This window comes from Centroberyx gerrardi, chromosome 16, assembly GCF_048128805.1.
Source record: "Centroberyx gerrardi isolate f3 chromosome 16, fCenGer3.hap1.cur.20231027, whole genome shotgun sequence".
NCBI classification, from domain to species: domain Eukaryota; kingdom Metazoa; phylum Chordata; class Actinopteri; order Beryciformes; family Berycidae; genus Centroberyx; species Centroberyx gerrardi.
This window is the reverse complement of record NC_136012.1, coordinates 14,437,227-14,457,302: the sequence shown is the minus strand read 5'-3', so window position 1 is coordinate 14,457,302 and position 20,076 is coordinate 14,437,227. Positions and strand designations below refer to the sequence as shown.

Here is a 20,076-nt window from a genome sequence, read left to right as displayed (position 1 = left end):
TGTTTCTATTCTGAATTAATCTCAAATGAAAGCCAAACCTATGCAGCAGAGGCGTTTTATGTGTATATATATTAAACAAAAGCCACAATGATCAGAGGATTTCCCCGCCCATAACGAGTAAAGCTGAATCACAAGCCTACAGTCACTGCAAGTTAGACCATACGGCTACCGTCACACCACTATACATCTCCAAATCACACCGTGTGCAAGCTCAGGATACACAATGCAGGACTGAGTGAGACAATGGCACAGCTGTGATGGGTCTTGTTGAATCATTAGTACTGAAAGTTATGCAGTAGTGTTGATTACGGGCGTTGCTGTTCACTTTAATTTACTATCTTACACGAGCCTTCGTGGCTCTTGCAATGAAAAATAGAAACAAAGCACATTTCACAGTAGTATATATTTTTTGTTTTCTTTTTGTGGTATTTGTTAAATACATACATAGAACAAGACACATGGCTTCCATAATGAGGAAATTCTTGCTGGTGCAGTCAGTCACAAAAAAGCTGTTCCACCATTGATGAGTTAATCGTTCTATTGATCAAACTGATTCATCAGCCGACAGTGACTTTCAACTACGTGAGGCCTTTATTACATTACGGAGGAGAAATGGGTCACATTTCACAATCAGTGTTCGATTCAAGATAGACCTTTACTGTCCCCTCCACCAGCAAATGACAAACCTTCGATACAATTTATAATTGAATATACTTTCTCAGAGGCTTTCTCAGTTATAATAGAAGTTAAATACTATCCTGAAATCAGAAACTGTCTAACCATACCATATTCCCACTCTACACCCATTCATAATCATTCAGCTGCTTCTGTCAAAAAAAAAAACTTAAAAAGGGAAAAAAAGAAGCAGTCATCCATAAGCCAACTCAAACAGTCGATAAAACCAAGAAAACAAACACTATAAAGCAGTACATACTTTAAAAGGATAAGCCTATAACTTTGCAGGCATTTGCAAATGAGTTTCAATGAATGATCCTTTTTCTGAGGTGCTTCCTTGTAAGGTTGTTCTCATTACTGACAGACTCCTCACTCTACTACAGGTTGTAGTTGGACCATCCCTACTGGTCTCTGTACACTAAGAAGTTGGAGGGTCCAAGGTGGGTTAGGGATGGCCAAGGCTGTCCAGAGGAGCACTGGGATAAAACCTTGATGCTTATAATAACAGGCCAGGGGCCAGGGGCAGAGGGAGGGGGCCAGAGCAAATGGTCCTGGAAACGCAAGGAGCTCCAGGGAACTTCAGCCTTACTCTTGAGGAGAGCGAATGGTATCAAAAGTAGATCTGCTTGGCATCTGACGGATTCTGCTCCATGGGGCAGTATGGGCATTTCAACCTGAGGATGAGAGGGGAGGGTGAGGGGAGCAGAGCAGGATGTCAGAATATGTAGATCCTGAACTTAAGTTTTCAGGCAAAACTTCAAAAACATAAAATGCCAAGGATAACTACTGCACTACCTACACAAAAAAGCCCTGATCATTTTGCTCATATTTAGGAGGGACATTTATTTACATTTATGTACATTTGGCTGACACTCTTATCAAGAGTAATTTACAATGATTGATTGGAGGGTTTAGTGTCTTGCTCCAGGACATTACAGCACATGGGTGTTGTAGGGATTGAACCTGTGACCTTTCGGTTGCATCGCCGACTTACTTCCCAGCGTTAGTCAGTTTGTTGAGGGCATCTCTGGAGATGACGTGGCCACAGATGAGCTTCATGGGGGGGTTGCTCTCTGAGGTCTGCTGCCGGAGGATGGGGCAGGCGAACACAGAGTGGTACCAGCACTTCTTCCCGAGGTCAATTTCAATCTACATGTATACACAAGATGTGCATTAATTGCACGGTTAGGAGGAATGCATGTGGAGGATCAGCGCTGGGTGGGAATTAAAAGACCAAAGGGACTTACCGGCAGCTCATCCTTGTGTGTCCAGACGCCGCTGCACTGTCTCTGCTCTATCACCTGCTTGATGTTCATCAGCACTGGCAAGGCCATGCAGCCTGACGCAAAGCTGAGGAGAAACAGACACGGTCAGACTGATAAAATGTGACTGCAGTTGAAATCTACAAAGCACATAGGCTTCAACAAGACTCGCAATAGTTGGCAATTGCAAAGTCTGAACTAGGGCAACAATTATTTGACATTATCAACAAAGTTGACAAATGACGAATATCAAATATTATTTGCCCATTGTCGATTCATCATCAGATTCTCTAGCCTACTTCTTCTCTCACTTTGTCTATGTATTTTGAAAATGGCTGATGCACATGGTAGTTCGGGGGATGATGAGCCCTCAAGCAATCTTTCAAAACAAAGTCTAAAGTACAGCCAAGTACAGCCTCTGAAAATAAAACCTCAGAGCATGTGAAAACAAAAGATCCCAGTGTGAAATAGGGCAGAGCATCTTGACAGTATCTGTTACGTTAGCACAGCATTAGGATTGGCCAATGTTAGCTCAAGCGCAGGAGTAGTGTGAACATAAGTTTTAGTTTCTATCCATCTACTGTATGACAAAGATCCAACGGCACTGTTCATATTTCCTCTTGAGCTGACAAATCAATTAATTGCTATAATAATCTAATAATAATATAATAATCTGAATTTTGCTATAAATGGAAAAAAATATTTTAAATGTATCAGAACTGAGGGGTAGCGTGGTGTGTGGTGTTGATGGTTTTCTGACCTGACACTGAGGGGCGACTCTACGGAGAGGCCCAGCAGAGCACACGCGTCCCTGGTGAAGATGTTGCAGATCTCCGCCCATTGGTTTGTCTCCAGCAGACTGCGGTACGGAGAGTTCTCAATGCCATGACGCAGGTAAACCAAACTGCCCATCAGGATCTGAATATCTGCAGGAACAGAGAAAATACAGGAGTGGAAAAAATTATGTAAACACCAAACAATATATGAATATGAAGGATCTAATAAGGAGAAGGGCCACCCTTTGCCTTCAGAACAGTTTCAATCCTCCTTGGTTGCTGTCATACAAGTCCTGAACTGTGTGTAGGGGGATACTGGCCTCCAGTTCATTGAGGGATGAAGGAGGGGGAAATCTACTTCGCACTCTACGCTCCAGAACTTCCCATAAAAGGATCAATGATGTTTAGATCTGGTGACTGGGGAGGCCATGGAAGGTGTTTGACTTCATCCTGGTGTGCATTATCGTCTTGGAATAAGGGAACATTGTGAGCAAACAGTGTTTGCACCATAGGAGCAGAGCAATCATTCATGTGTGGCAGATGTTGTTGGGTTGACTTAATGACAACCCATGAAATGGCTGCCCATACCATTGCAGATCCACTACCATGTTCAACAGTTGGCCACATACATTGTGGATTGAAGGCATCTTTTGGCTTTCTCCAAATGTAAACCCATCTAGATGTAGGAAAAAGGGTGAAACATGACTCATTAGACAATTTTTTCTTCCATTGTGAAGGGGTTCAGGTTTTTGCGCTTTTGTGTGTTGGCCTTGGATACAACTGGTTTGAGTGGCAGGCCTGCCATAAATACCTTTGTGAAGCTCACAATGTAGCCTACAGCTTTTGCTAAGACTGTGTCACAGGTGCTTATTCAATTATTTTGCAACTTTTGAGGTTGTAGTTTTGAGGTTTTTAGCAAGTATCCTGTTAAGTGACCATCTACCAACGTCTCCCTGTTTGACAATGCAGTTTGTCCATGTGTGGCATATGTTGTCATGATTTTCAAGACAGTTCCCCTTAATTATTTTGCAACTTTTGAGGTTGTAGTTTTGAGGTTTTTAGCAAGTATCCTGTTAAGTGACCATCTACCAACGTCTCCCTGTTTGACAATGCAGTTTGTCCATGTGTGGCATATGTTGTCATGATTTTCAAGACAGTTCCCCTTAATTATTTTGCAAGTTTCCATTCATGCCTTGCCTGTGTAGCTGTGTTTGTAATTACGATTTAGTTTTCATGTGGTGTTTCCAGTGTTTTGTCCACCTCCTGTATATGGTAGCCTGAAGACTTTATGCAAAACGAGTAGTAAAGGCGTCAGGCATAAGTAAAGGGAAAATATTGAAAGGATTTAACCTTATATAGCACCATCTCAACATTGCAAACATAACAGGGGACAACTTTTGATCTTGTGAAAGTCTGGAGAAACTCCATGAAGTCTGGCACTGTATATTTCCTACCTCTCTGGTGCTGAGAGGCGAAGGGCTGGAAGTGCCTGGCGTACTGCAGGGCCTCCAGTTGGTTGCTGATGCCCCCGTTGAGCAGGCTGATGAAGTACAAGCGGTGCAGCTTGAATTCTAGACTGCTGTTCAGGTCAAGAAGGCGCTGCCGATTCGTCACTGCCCACCTAAGAACGTACAGACATGAGCAGGTACAGTCAGCCATGTACACACTGTCTTATAATCATCATTATACAACAGGCGGTTTCAGCTGAGCAATCTGATGGCTAGCAACATGGCTAGCTGTGTTTTATTGGTTGCCATGTCAACTCCTATGGTAATCATGAAGCTAGTTAGAGATCTTTATTGATTTCCCCTGTTTTTTATTCTTATCTATGAAGAAAACCGCATTGGTAACTTTATATATTGCAACAAAGAACTCCCTTTAGGGTGTTACTGTTATATTCATAGAGGTATAATACATAAGAATAAAACACAGAAGAAAGCAAAAATAAATCACCAACTACCTCCGTGATTAACATAGGAGTTGGCATGGCAACCAATAAAACACAGCTAGCAATGCTTTGCTAGCTGTGTAGAATTACATCTGGAATGTGTCTTTCACTAATCAGATTGCTGAAACTGCCAGTTGTATAATGATTAGTAAAGTATCCGATGTATATTCGTCTTTATCTATGCAAGAGTGCTTAATAGTCCAAGTCAACTGATTAAAGTGTCTCTATACCAAGAAGCTTAATGAGTAGACACAGATAAAGTAGGGGAAAAAAAGAAAACATACTCTAGTGCTGGTCTGAGGTCCTGCATCCTTAGAGCCTCCAGGATCCGGTTCAGCTCCAGGAAAGGCTGCTTCATACTCATATCTATAACTACTCCAGACTCCTAGAAACAAGATATAGCATTTTAATAAAGAGCTATTACAATCATTCCTTTGACAAAAACAAAGGTTTACGCTAGCCTTTATGGCCTCAAGATGTTTCTGCAGTTCATAAATCAAACATCTTGAGGGCATTCAGGCTAGGTTTACACCAAAAACATCTGTGTGAAAGTTTTCAGATGATTTACCTGACACAGATCCTCTGCTACGTTGAGCATCCCTTGTCTGTACAGGTGCTCCACAATGGTCTCACTCAGGTATTTCTGTCTCTCTGGGGAGTCCCACACTGTCTCTGCCACCACAGCACTTACCTCTGCATCAAAATTCTGCAGTGAAGTAGACCAAAAACACACAAAAATCAAATATATGTATGCCAAATGTAAAATGTCAGACAGTTACTACCTGCCCTTACCCTGTCAATGGCTTTGCCCACTTTTGACACACTGCCGTGAATGTCCTTATGTCGGGAGGCAAGCATCTGTACCGTTTCTTTGATATTCTTACAACATTGTGCCATAGTCTGAGATAAGACTGATAAGTCTGCGTCTTGTACTCCTGAAAGAGAGAAAGAGACAAGGTTTTCACTATGCATATCTACAATAAACTGCGACTCATCATTGTGTCGGATTACTTCTGACGCAGCACTGATTTCGCATGAAGAACAAAGCACTTTCTGATGGGGGGAAAACTACTACAACACTTAAAATTCAATTCAGTTCAATCACTACTCGCACTACTGTGGTGCAACCTGTTCAGTCAACTTATGAGCATTAGTTTTTCTTACCAAATGCGACCAGCTGTCCCCGTATCTCACAGACACTGCGCAGGAGCTCGTCTAGCCTCTCCTCAGACTGGTGGCCATACATGACGAAGCGATGGAGCACTTTCTCCAGCTCCCGCTCCACACATGCACACTGTTCCATGGTTCAGACTGGAACACTCATACACACAACACCAACACCTAGGTTTAAGAGAAAACAAAACAGTTCAAAACTGGTGTGAATGTTGTGAATGTTATTGTCCTCACTGCAAGTGATCACAGGTGTATAATTTGCAGTCATGTGATGGTACAAATAATGCCATATTGGACATGACACTGAAGAAAATCTCAAGATAATTGTTTGGGGCTTAATAGGATGTGGCTTCCCATGTGATTTCAGTTTCACCTACCAGTTGTCTGCGGTGTCTGGAAAAAGTAATATCATATCCTTAGCATTTACAACCCCTTAAAACATATATCAACTGTCTCTTGAAGCAATCAGCCCATCTGGTCTAAGTAATGACAATGATCTAACTGCCCTTTGATAGCATCCTTCTTTGATCATGACAAGAGAGACTACCAACACAAACCTAACCAATGCTGCCTTGATAAAAAGTTTGCTTGACCGTTTGCTAGGCCTGATGTAATATTGTTAACAGCTAGCAAGGCCTCAACTGTATCAAATGTAATCAGTCTATGCTATGGTTTGAGTCTACCATATACAATTACAAAATACGTAGCAATTCATGTAACAAAAGAAACTGTCATTCGGCTACTATAGTTGAGCTGCCTGCAGACAAAACCCCTTGCTAACGTGTTAGCAGCCCCTATAATCATTGATAGCTAACAGTAATCTTTGCTAGAAATTGCTGTTTGTTAGCAGTACACAGAAAATGTCCACCCCGAGAGCTAGCCAACATTAACGTTAGCTGGGTTTCGGTAGTCCCATTGAAATGTAATGTTACGTCTTTTTAAATTGAACAATCACAGTGGGAAATAGGTTGTACGGCAAATTACCATACATTACAATTCGGTAACGTTACATTCCGAAAATAAGCTGTCGTATTGCTAACATAAACAAACGGCATCACAGTCCCTGGCTAACCACAAAAGCTCGCCATCGCTAGCAGCTAGCTAGTTGATGTTAACCAGCTGCTGATTGACAAGGGCCAAATGATTTTAAGACAGAATGACAACCTGCTCGTTGTCGTTATTTTGTATTTTTTCAACACTTTAAATATTTGTGGCTATTTAACTTAAATTTAAGACCAAGACATTTAAATAAACACCACTCACCTATCTTGCTAACCAGTTAGCAAACGTTAGCGTTAGCCACTTGCCTGTTATGACAACACTTCGCCACCAGTCGTCCTGATGCGGATCTTCCTGTGTCGCATTTTGCCTCTTCTGCGGATTTCACAATAAAAGCTCCTTGCTGTGAGACATGCAAGTTCATCGCTCTCAGCGTGCCATATTGATTTGCGCTTGAATCAAATTTAGCTTCTGCAAATTCCAACAAAGCAATTATTTCACAGATTAGAGCAACGCCAGGTGGCAGTGCATCTGAAATTATATGGTAATTAGGTTAATTTATTGTACAAGTATTCCTATAATGCTTCTCTGCACTATGTAGCCTACTGCACTGATCATGAAGCTGGCCCATTTCCAGGGGGATTCCCAATGAGACGTGATCCCACCCCACCATGTAGGCTAGGCCTAGAGCAGAAGGTAAGAGTTTCACGTGTGTCACATATGTATCACCCTAAATAATGCATTTTAAGAATTAAAATGAGTTTAACAACCTCTCTCTTTACTTATGGGCTATTATTTATCACCAAACCATGAAACAGACCATCATAGCTGAGTTGGGTCCAGGTCCAAAGTTCTGCACAAGTCTATAGTGACTGCAAGTAGCCTAATTTTGATCTTTGATATAAGGATAAATGAGGCTAGGTGCATGCATGGTCTTTACTTAATAGAGATTACTGAATTAATATCCTTATACAGTCAAGGAGAAATGCATGGCTCCAATCCCAAGAAGAAGAACTTGGCTGAGATTTCTATGAAGATTTATTCTATTAGTTCCTATATGTAACATTGTCAGGAATACCAGGTGCATTTTACTTGTCACTTAATATAATTCCTCTACTATCTGATTATAAGAATAACCATAACATTAAAATATAGCTAATATTATATCCTAGCAGTGTTAGGATGTACAATCACTTTCTAAAGAGGGCAAGTAGGTCAGTTCAAAAAAGACAGATTTGAAATGTGATCTTAGGTTTATATTCTTACTGTTTGTCATAAATACTGGCTGTTAAATACCCTGTCATGAGACTGGACGCTTGTTTAGCAGCACGACCCAAAGATAGGACCCCAGCAGATAAACAAGCCGCTATGAATTCAAAGAAGGAAATTATGTTTATTTATTGTCACACCTAAGGAACTGCTGTGCCAGACAGCATTTGACATTTGCCCATCATGTTATTTTGCTATGGACACTGAACATCAGTATCTCTGCCAAGGCCTTTGATTTACCCAAAAGGTTACTGTACATTTGTGTGCCACCTCATTTGTATGGCATGGGGTTACGGACCTCCTGGCGGATAGATGCCCGGCTTATTGTTTAGGTATGGCTTGGTGGCGTGTTGCATTACTGAGTGGGTGAGGTCTTTGGATATGAGGGGGCTGCTGTGACTAATCTATCAATGATGTAAACTAAAGCTCCCCATTGCTGAGGTGCCCATCATTCTTTCCCTCTGTGTCCTTCACAAGCCCTCTGTGCCGCCATAACCCCAGAGGTTCAAATTATCACCACTTTTTGTCCACATTTGTACACAGAATCTCATAACCACCACGCACATGCACGCATATTCTCCCATCTCACCTAGTAGTTATTTACTATTCTCTATAGCTATGTGAGAGACTTTTACTCCATGTTTGTTCATAGACCTCCATGATATCTCCATGTTGATATCCGTGTGTATTTATAACACATCATAAAATAGTGTAGGGCAGTTAACTGTAGGAGTACTAAACGATACCATAGCAACCACTCTCTCCTTAGTGCCTGTTAAGAGTTCAGGGGGAAGCTGAACCATGTCTGTCATGCCATTAGAGCCTACATTGAAAGGAACTAAGTGTAAGATCACTTATATCTTTGTAAGGGGATCAGGGGTCATTATCAGTCTAACACCACTGATGATTTTAGCCAGAATTAATGGTGGAAAGCAATTATATAGTGTTGTGTAGCTCAGTGGGTAGAGCATGGCACTAACACAGCCGGGGTTAAGGATTCGATTCAGATAAAAGAGCAGACCAAAAGACATATTTACTATGCTATACATCAGATACCTTGTCGATTTCCCTGTGTTATGAGTGAGATCTCTCAACCCCTTGACATTACTGATATATTATCCTAACCTTCAATGGGGGCTGCATTCAAAAGATTTTCCATTGGCTCGCCCAGAATGACTTAATGACTAAGAATTCATGTTAATCTCCTGAGGTATTAGGTTAGGGACAGGGGGCTTATCCAACCTCACTACTATCAAACATGCCCAGACAGCCTCTGCCTCAAATGCAGATAGGTGTTGCTCCTGTAGCAGCAATATTATATAAATCAAAATGATCGGAGCAACACTTTAGAAGCTGACCACAGGGAAAATGTGATTCTACACTGTTTGTAGTCCTGTAACATAAAATATCCAAGCAATAAATGTTAAACGTGAGTTAAAACATGTGAGTATACCTTAGTGATGTTATGCAAGGGTTCGTAACTAACATGCAGCTCACAAGAGTTTTACATGTGAGCTGTCAGTCGGGTGGTCTACAACTTCAACCTTTAACCTGTTGTCCCCGAGCCAGACCCTAGCACACACACTCCCTTAGACACACATACACACACACACACTCACAAAAATACAATACCTACAACCACGACCTAAAGTATAACTGTATAGTATATAATGGTCAAGTGGACAAAGAGTATGGCTGCATTGTGAGCCCTATCTCTCCCCTTTATTCCCTCGCTCTTGTGCCCAGGCAGTCGGCTTAAGCTATGGCTATCTGGCTCTGATAGTATGGGTCTATATATAGTGGAGCCCTGTGACTGAGCTGGCTCTAAGTGTCAGATTCCAGGGGCATGCATCCATCCTGGCTGGATCAGCACCTGCTGCTAACTATAAACCCCCCCCCCAACGCCTCACCCAGCCCAGCTCAGACAGGAAAGCCAATGCCAAACCACAGCCCAGAGAAGAAAAAAGATCCAGGTTAGATTCAGTAAGCCCTTTTCCCGAGGCCAGCTTAGAGGGGAGGGGCAGAAATATAGAGAGGAGAGAGTTAGAGGAAAGACGTGTGTGTGTGTGTGTGTGTGTGTGTGTGTGAGCGAGATGCCCTTCTTTGCTTCTTCTATAGAAGTCTTTTATATGGCAGCGTCTATGAATTTTTGAAGTTGTTGAGCCAGTGTGGCTCAGCCGGACTGAGCTGTACGGAGCTGGTCAGTGTTGGCCCCGGGTTAGAGATATGTACAGAGCTCTTGTAGTTTTGGACTGTGCTGTGGATTTGAGAACCAGTGGATTGGATGAAGGGCAGTTATTGCAACACAGAGGAACTCGATGCCCTTGGGAGAACCCCATCATCAGCCAAAGGTACAGTAACAATCATCCTGTCTTTCTCTTTTCTCCTACTCACACTGAGAGCATGCTCTCATTCTCTCTTCAGTCCTAAAGAAGGCAATGTGGGGACTTTAGGTAAAGGTATGTATTTGGCAGAACTAATCTAAATGTAATGACTGGCTATATATCTAAGATTTATCTCAATCTTTGTAGATCAAAATAAATTGCTCTTCATAAAATGTGTTCTGAAATGATAATGAATCTTGTGATATTTTAAGCACATGTATAGATACTTTGAATTTCTGATAGGCAGATTATACGTTTTTCAATAACAAATTTTATCGCAAGTTTTGCTATGACTTGAACATGTTGCATGCTTCTCCTTTTTAAGACATGGCAACAGTCATAATTAAGAGAGTTATTTTTATGTTCTAACCATTTTTAGAGGGTGACAAAGTTTCCATGTAGGACATTAGTTTGAGGTTCATAAATCCCAAAGGAATTAAAAGATGACTTTGCTGTAGACAAGCTAATAAAACAATAAAAATGCACACTTAACGTAAACCCTCTTGGATAATTATCAAACTTTACTGGTACTATAAATGAATGAACTACACACCCTGCAGGTGACCATTTCTCATTTCCAGTCCAGGTAGAGAGCCCAGAGCTAACTAGAGGAGCAGACTGGACTGGCCACAGTAAGAATTTGGAGCTTGTGGCCTAGCGATGGACAGCTGGACTCTCCAGGGGGACAGCTACTCCTTCCTGCGCAGTGCGCCCCGCACCTTTTCCCTGCGCCATCGCGACGGGACCCCCAACCACGTGGAGATCTTCGACATCACTAACATCCCTACTCCTCGCAGTGCCATCTCCGAGACCACCTGCCTGTGTGACATCTTTGGGGACGACGGTGAGTCACCGTCCCTCTCCAGCAGCCCTGCTTCAGCGTCTTTTGTCCCTTCCCAGAGGGAGGTGGACGGAAGAGCCGCTGCATCACCCCTGGTGGACGACCTGAACGACTCGTCAGGCTCTTACCACACTGCCCAGGGCTCCAGTGAAGGAGAGGAGGCCTTCGAGGATTCAACAGAAAGGCTCCACAGCCCCACATTGCAGAGAGAGAATTCAGAAAGGAGGCAGTCGGAGGGCGAGGGATTGTGCTCAGGGCATCCAGGGGTTTCTAAGGACATTAACCCCAAATTAGAACCAAAGAGCAAATCACCAATACCTCAGCTAAGCACAGATAGTCCATCAGCTGAGGTCCTAAACACTAATTGTGGTGATAGAACCCCCTCTCCTGAATATAACAGCCCCCATACTCTCAGTCCAGAGGGAAGAGTGTCATCCTTGTCTTCATCCTCAGTTGGTACAAGAAGTTCACTCTCATCACCTAATCCAAGACAAACTCACTTGGCAGCTGAATCAAGGAGTAGCACTCCTACATCCAGAGACAGACATAACAGCTCCTCACATCAATCTTCAACTCAGAGTCCTTCCTCTGATCTTAGAAGCAGTGTCACCTCATCCTCCTCTGAATCAGTAAACAACCTATCTTCATCTGAGTCTAGAGGAGCACAGCTCTCACCTGAGCCAAGAGGCATCTCTTATAACCACAACAGTAGTCCCTCACCTGAACCCGCATCCAAGGGTTTTTCACAAGATTTGACACCATCAAACTTTGAACCTAAGGTCATCCTTTCTTCCCATTTGCCTTCATTCACCAGCACAGAGTTATCATCCCAGTCAAGAGAAACATTGGTCTGTCCTGAGTTGAGGAATAGGTCCTACTCCCCTGATACTGAAGCATCCTCTCCCTTCGCAGAGCTAAGAGGGAGGATTTCCCTACCTGACCTCTTTAGCAGAGGCTCCACACCTGACATAGAGGATTCTCCCTGCACCCCTGAGCTGATTTCTTGCCCCTCGTCTGCAGGAGGAGACACCGCAACAATACCTGAGAACCAGGACAGCAAGTCATCAGCTGAACCTGCCAGTACTGTGTCCACACCTGCCCCAAGATACACACCTCCCTCCCCTGTTATTTCATTAGCCCCCACTCCAGAGCTTAGGGAGAATAGTGTCTCACCTGAAGTTAGATGTGCAGCTCCCTCACCTGGCCTTCTCAGCACTGCCTCTACAACTGAGACTTGGACAAGAACCCCCTCGCCTGCTCCCTCAACTAAAACAACACATATTTTCCTACCCTCTGAAACCAGATCTCAGGCATCCTCACCTGTAATAACTTATAGTTTAGTCCCATCACCTGAAGTTAGGAACAACTACTCTCCAATAGAGCAAAGGTATACGTCTGCCTCACCCGAAATCAGGATTACAGCATCCTCGCCTGAGGTCAAGAGAAGAGAGCGGTCTTCTGAAGTGGAGTTAACCTCAGACTCTCTGGATCCTCACCTTGACTCCACCTCTTCTCACCCCAGAAGCCTCACTTCATCCCCTCATATCACAGGAATCTGTTACTCTGTTGTTCAACCTGAGGACAGGGACACTAGCCCATTTCCTGAACTCTCTCGCCTCTCCACTCCTGACCCTAGCAGGACACATCTGTCGCCTGAACCAAGGAGCCCTACCCCGCGCAGAGATAGTATACAGAGCAGCATAGCAGAGTCCACTAGTACACCAAGAGGCTCACCTCACATAACAGGTTTCACGTGTGTTGTCCTACAGCCAGAGAACGCTGAAACAACTCTGTCACCTCAACCCAGGTACCAAACCCCTTCACCTGAGCCGAAGCATCACACTCCCTCACCTGAGCCAAGGCATCAAACCCTTTCATCTGAGAGGTATCAAACTCCCTCACCTCAACACAGAAATAGAGATCCTTCACCTGTTGCCTCATCGCCTGAAACTAGGTGTCATCAGCACTCACCAGTTGCCCCCTCCATTGAAGTTGATCCACAATATACAGAGCCTACTTTTCCCCTCAGAGACATACCTGAGGTCGAGGTTGTTTCCTCTTCACTTGATATTACAGGAATACAATACCCCACCCACTTGACAGAAGACACAGTGTCACCCTCATCTGAATTAGACAGTGGAGCCAAATCACTTGTGGCAAACATCAAAAACAGCTCACCAGTAGCAAAAAGTCCTATTCATTCACCTGAATCCACTTCACCTTTCTCAGCTGAAGAAAGGGTGTTAGATAGTTCACTAAAACAACAAAGCACAGACAGAGAAACAACACCAAGGGAAATATACCATCAACATAACCCAAGTGTAGCTTCCTTCTCTGAGGAGAAACAAGATATTGGTCCTGTTGTTTTCCAGAAAGAAGACCCTTATAATAATTCCTCTATTGAACTCCAGGCTCCTTCCCTTAATCTGCCAGTCTCTCTTGAGAACAGGAGTCCAAACAGTTCACCTGCCCACAAGGCTACATCTAACTCACCTGTACAGAGATTGGACAGCCCACAGCCTAAATTTGCGGCTCACCCCTTAACCTCTGACAATAGAGAAAGCAACAGCTCTCTGAAATCTACTTTTACACCCGAGCACTTGAGAAGACAGCCATCACCCAAACTTGGAAGTGAAACCAGAGAGACTTTTGTGGAGGACATGGCCCACCATGTAAACAGGAAGAGAACGCCCTCTCCCCCACTCACCAGGTTCACCCCTGTACACATCATAGCCCCTCAGAAGCCATACCGACAGTGGCAGAATAGAAACTGTAGCCCTCCTCAGGTGGTAGCATCCTCACTGACTGGTAATTTAGAGAAACCGGTGACAAATAGGGAAAGCCCCAATGTTGCCCCCATTGACAGTAATAGCCAGGCCTACTGGGTCAGGCTGGAAAGGGAACTGGAGATGGAGAGGGAAATGCAGCTGGAGGAGGAGAGAGAAAGGGAAAGAGAGATAGACAGGGAGAGGCAAAGGGAGAGGGAGATGGAGAGAGAGAGGAAGAGGGAGGAGCGGGTGCCCGAAAAGGGGGAGGGGTGGCAGGGGGACGCCAGTTACAGAGGGGAACAGGTTGAGCTGTCATTCAGTGCCAGGAATAGAAAAGGGCCTGCGAGTCGCAGTACAGCTCCCACAAGCAGAGAGACTCGTCAGGGAATGCCAACAGCGCGTTCCTACTCAGAGAGCCTGCTTGCCACCAGACAGCTACAGCAACAACAAAGTCTGCTCAGAGTGCAGACTTCCCAGCAAGACACCAGGGGAGGTGGTCCTACCAGACGGCTTCAGCCTACTGTGTCCCAGAACAAGAACTCTGCTCCCGGACGTGTGGCCGTAAACAGGCCCGGCCGGAGCTCCAGCTCCAGCATGGGAAGTGAGTTGGATGAGGCAGACAATGAGGTGAAGTGGTTTACAGACCTGGCTTTCAGCAGCCTGTCAAGCCCTGAGGTAGATTACCTTGACATGTACAACTCCAGCCACCGTTCATCTACCAATATTTCCCAGCCATCTACCCAGGAAAGCCCAGCTGGGGCCAATGCTGCCTGGCTGGCCTACGCTGACTTCAGGGGGTCTGCTCCAAGGCTGGACAACGAGGACTTCTCATTCCAGCACCAGTCTACCTATTACTCTGATGGCCTAGACCCATCAAAGCGCTATGAGATGGGCAGCTTTGAGTGTGTTGATGTGGCTGTGGAGAGAGAGGAGCCCAGGAAGGTGAAGAGAGGAGTACCAAAGAGACAGATCCAGCTGAAGAGAAAGAATACTGCTGAAGTGAAGCAGGATGACAGCAGTGAGAATAGTAGCCCTGTGGTTCCTGTGATGGCGGACAGTCCCTCTCTACAGAGGCACTCCAGAGAGACATTGGTAAGACAACACAGTACACCAGCGGCCATGCAGGAGTCCTACCAGCCTGAGCCGAGCCCCGAGCCAGATGAAAAAAATGAGAGGAAATCTAAACTCCAGAAATCTGTTTCTCTGGATGAGTCTTGTACTAAGACCAAGATGGCCACTTGTCTCATCAAGAGTGTGTTGTCCAAGAAGATGCAAAGTGTTGATAAACAAACTGAAGAGCACGTGAGAGAAGAGGTGAGCCCCCCCTCTGAGGACAAAACCCCACCCCCTGAGAGTGCAATGGCACCACTTAAAGAGTCCCCAAAACCTGACACACACAATCTGAGCTCCAGTCTTCACTCAGATCACAGTCTTTCATCTGAAGATCTTGCTGTGAGAAGAGAACCGAGCACAAGGGGTGAAATCAGATCACAGAAAAACTTTGGAGTGAAATCCAGTAACAGGCCAAGCTCAAATAGCAGCAGCACAAGTTTTAACTTGCCACAGACTGACGAAGGGACTGATTCTCAAAACAGGCATACAACCTCTTCAAGATCTGAAATGAGATCAGAACTGACAGTGCCATTTGACAGTAAACAGTCCACCACAGAAAAAGTCATCCTCAGGACTGATGGACAACGAGCAGATGACAGTAAAAGATGGGAGGAAAGAGAGGGCGGTGACTCAGCAAATGCCACTGCCGGGAACACAGGAGCTCCTTTTGCCACTGGAGCCAGCAGCACGCAGGACAGAATGACAAACAGAGACCAGGAATGTGAAATCATTGGCACCGAGGACCATAAACAACTGCAACAGGGTGACAAGAGCACCTATATGTCAAAAACACCAGAGATTACCCTCAAAGCCAGTACTGCCACAGAGAAAAAGAAAACCTCGCTCAATGTCTCTCTCACACCTGAGGTGGAAAATAAATCTGAGCTACGACGTGAAGCTCCTTCACCAGAAATGTCCTTCAGAGAAAAGGAAGAAAGGGTAGAGGCCAGAGTGGATGGGAAACCAGAGGAGGAAGAAGGGAACGGGAATAGTAAAGTTAAAGTCCCCATCCACAAAGTAAGAGACGTTCGGCGGCTCGTAAAAAATACATATAATCTGTCATTCAAGGCAGCCAGTGCTGTAATGCCATCAGATGAGAATGAAGAGAGGACAGAAATTTCAAAGGAGGAGAGGAGGGATGAAATTAAGGAGGAAAGGAATGAGATCAGGGAGGAGCGGAGGGAGACAAGGGAAGAGGTAAGGAGGGAGGAGAGGAGGGAAGAGATGACAGAGGAAAGGAAAGAGGAGAAGAGGGAGGAAAGGAGAGAGGAGCTCAGGGTGGAGACAAAAGAGGAACAGAAGGTGGAGGTGGAAGATGCAAAGCTCCTAACATTATCTCCACCTGTGCAGAACAAGGGAAAGCCTGTGTCTCGCCCACAGCCAATGCAGATAGAATGTAAGGCTGTTTGCTGGAAAGAAGACAAAAATAAAATGACACAGAGCAAGATAGACCCAGAGAATCCAGGTGACAAACACCAAGCTTCTCCACAGCTCACCACCGAGACAAGCCCAGAACCAGAGAATTCCTCCTACGCAGACAGACAGAGTTACACAACAGGGGACACGGCAACAGCAAAGCTATGTCAACCTGATCCTAACATGGAGGCAGAAACACAAGATACTGAAGCAGAAACTTACAAAATGCCAGACAATGAGGAGAAACCTGTGGTGGTTAGAAGAGACAGAAAGCCCCCCATGCTGGGAAGCCTCCCCAGACTCCCTAGTAAGGACAGAGAGGTGTCCACTGCTGTAGTTGTGATAAGGGATGGATCCAGCAAGACCAAGACATCTGCATCTCCAGCCCAGGAAGAGATTCCCACCCCACTCCAAGCCCCATCCACTTCACCTTCGCCTGGGCCCACTTCTGGCACAACCCCTGGCAGCAGCGGCCACTCAGTTTCCATGATATTAAAGGAGAAGGGCTACCAAGCTGACATTGGAGCAGTAGTGGGTGAGGGCCAGAGTGCAGCTGGAGGTAAAGGCCCCCCCCGAAAGCATGTGAACCGCCTGGAGATCCCCCTCCAGACCGCCACGCCTTCAGATGGAAGTCTGACTGAGTCACGGAGGGAAAGAACATTCTCCTCCTCTTCTACCAAGTCTGGCTCCACAGCAGTTTCTGACAACACAGAGACCCTTACAAAGACCAGAGAAGACGAGGGAGTTAATGTTAAGCCTACAGTAAGAGACGCAGCAAAGCAAAATAGTGTGTCTCCTCTTAGAAATTCATCTCAAGTCAAACAGAAGGAGCAAGGAGATTTTGAAGCAGTGAAAAGACAAGATCCAACTTTCCCTCCAAGATCCCCTGCAATAAGGAGATTCAGACCTCAGCCAATCGAGGTGACGTCACTGTCTAAAGAAACACAGAAACAAGAGATGCCCACAAACAACGCACCAAGCAGTAGGCCTCAAACTATAGAGGTCAAATCTATAGCTAACAACTCTCAAAAACCAGTTGTGCCACCAAAACCAAATTACAAATTCAAACCAACAGATTTAGGAGCAATGCCAAATGAATCACAGAAATCAGCAGAGACAACATCAAGCGTAAAACCACAAAGTGAGGAGAGGCCTCAAACAATAGTAGTCTCCTCACCAACAATCTACAGAAAGCTCTCCAGTGAGTCCACACCAACATCGAATTATACAAGAAAACTAGCAGTGTCCACAGTCTCCAGCTGCAGACCTCCACCGAGCAAAACAATGGCAACCACCATCTCTAGTCTCTCAAACCGATCAACGGCACCATCGGAGACAGAGGCATCTAACGACAGAGCTCAGCAGCAACAGCCAGGGGCCTCACCTCAGAGCTCCAGATATACACAAAGACCCACGACCTTAACCATTGCTCCAACATCAGCCAAGGGCCCAGGTCCAACCTCAGCTCTAGGTCCAGTTCCTGACCTGACACCAAACCAAGTCCCTGGACCTTCCTCAGCCAGCCAGGCAAGCCAGCCAGCTGTTACGGATCTAAACAGCCAACCACAGCATCCCAGGACGGCATACCCTCAAGAGCGAGGTATGCCGGTCACTTCTAACAGTACAAAACAACCTGTTACTGTATCCACAACACAAGCGCCGGGATACACACACGCCCACCAGCCATACCACAGGTCACTGTCCAACGAGCGCTCCCACAGAACAGATGACCTGCGTTTCTACGCTTCAGACGACCCTCCGAGCTACGATGAAAGGGAGAGCTTCAGTCCCCTAATGCTGCCAGATTTAACCCCCAGGAGGCCAAATCGCTTCCAGCCCTCCTCCCGCCCTCCTCCATGCTCCTGCACCTCTGGCTGCCCCTCCCACCCCGGTCTCACCCCGCCTCACCACCACCACAGCCCCCACAACCTCACCCCACCTGCCCCCCCACACTCCCCAGGCCAGGCACTACCTTACCCTGTGGCCCAGCCCGCTCTCCGTCCCCACCAGTGCAGACCTGACCCTCAGCATATGAGCTACCAGCCCAGCTCTCCTAAATCAAGCCAGCCTCCAGCCATATACCAGCCTCTCCACCACCCTCCTGCCTGCCCTCCCCACCCGTCTCTCATGCAGCCCTGCCCTGCTGACCGCCCGTTGCAGCCACCTCAGCATATTGACCCCCGGCGCCCTCCTGTCCACCGTTCTCCCCAGCAGCAGCCACCAGGTGTGGGTGGGGGTCCGTACACCGACCCTGGCCATAGCCACTCCCCTGGCCTTCCACCTATGGATCCCCAGTACCTGTGTGGCCCTCAGAGCCTGGGGCCGTCCTATGGCTCTGAGTATGGGGGTGACAGCTCCAGTCTGTACTCAGAGAGTAGCTATGGACAGACGCCTCGCAGAGTGCTCATGGATCCTGAGACAGGGAAGTATTTCTACATAGAGGTGCCTGTGCAGCCACTGAGGAAGATGCTGTTTGACCCAGAGACTGGCCAGTACGTGGAGGTGCTCATCCCCCAGCAGGCCATGTCTCACTCAGGCCTCTATCCTCCCTCAGCGGCCCCCTATCCTTCCCTCCACAACCCCAACATGTACGCCCCTGGTCCACAGTACCTGCCCTATGCAGTCCCACCTGCCCCGCCCCACCCCCAGGTTCAGCCCCAACCGTCCCGCCATCCCGAGTCCTCTGCCTCAGCAGCGATGCACCAGAATGGGGCCGGGGTCGGTTACGGGAGTCCCTCTGGTCAGGGGTCCAAACCAGAGCCCCAGAGCCATCCACCACTCGACCAGAGCTACCTGGAGGGTATGTATTATGTCCCTACAGGGATGAATGCAAGCCCCAATCCCACCCCACCAGACTGCTACCACAAACATCCCCCCAACCTACCCACCGCAGGGGGGAAGAGGTCCTGAAATAGAGGTTAGAGGCCGTCTTCCTGGAGCCTGTTGGGTTTTAAATACACAGTGTATAAAGGGGTTGTCTAATGTTAGCCTGTAATGTTATTTGAGTTTTCACATAGCAACTGAAGACAGTGATTCTTTGGTTGTTGTTTATTTGCTGCTGCTTATACTGTAATGGGCTGCTTTGATAGAAGAATAAATATGAATGTTATTATTCTATGATTGATAGTTTTGAAAACACAAGTTATGCTTTTCTATGAAGTGTTCTTAAGACTAATACCTGAAGCCAAAAAGATCTATCTAAATTTTGCCCTTTTGGATAGAGAGTAAGAACATCATATTCTTACCAATAATACATGAGCAATATAAATCAATAGATTTACTGATTTACTGATGTGTGTACTTTAACAAATATCTCCAACAAACTTGAAAATACTGTTTAAGAAGAACCTCATATTTATTTTATTATTTTGTTTCTCTAATACTGGATGAGTGAGTTTGTGCACATGATGTCTGCAACAACAATGCCAATAAAATATGTCATATATGAATGT

At 45.7% G+C, this 20,076-nt stretch overlaps 2 protein-coding genes across 2 annotated transcripts; one reads left to right on the top strand and one right to left on the bottom strand.

Moving 5' to 3' along the window:
- Positions 1 to 384: 384 nt before the first annotated feature.
- rmnd5b (required for meiotic nuclear division 5 homolog B) lies at positions 385 to 7,147 on the bottom strand. Its single transcript, XM_071916476.2, has 10 exons — positions 7,098 to 7,147; positions 5,826 to 6,002; positions 5,454 to 5,596; positions 5,230 to 5,367; positions 4,946 to 5,046; positions 4,168 to 4,334; positions 2,698 to 2,863; positions 1,923 to 2,025; positions 1,670 to 1,824; positions 385 to 1,349 (listed from the first exon to the last, which is right to left on the bottom strand). The coding sequence occupies exons 2-10, from the start codon at positions 5,962 to 5,964 to the stop codon at positions 1,286 to 1,288; spliced, it is 1,176 nt and encodes a 391-aa protein (XP_071772577.1). The 5' UTR covers positions 5,965 to 6,002; positions 7,098 to 7,147; the 3' UTR covers positions 385 to 1,285.
- A 3,999-nt stretch (positions 7,148 to 11,146) lies between these two features.
- Positions 11,147 to 19,596, top strand: LOC139925215 (uncharacterized). Its single transcript, XM_071916487.2, has 5 exons — positions 11,147 to 11,564; positions 12,240 to 12,407; positions 12,669 to 13,212; positions 13,885 to 16,405; positions 16,559 to 19,596. The coding sequence occupies exons 1-5, from the start codon at positions 11,147 to 11,149 to the stop codon at positions 19,532 to 19,534; spliced, it is 6,627 nt and encodes a 2,208-aa protein (XP_071772588.2). The 3' UTR covers positions 19,535 to 19,596.
- Positions 19,597 to 20,076: the final 480 nt, after the last annotated feature.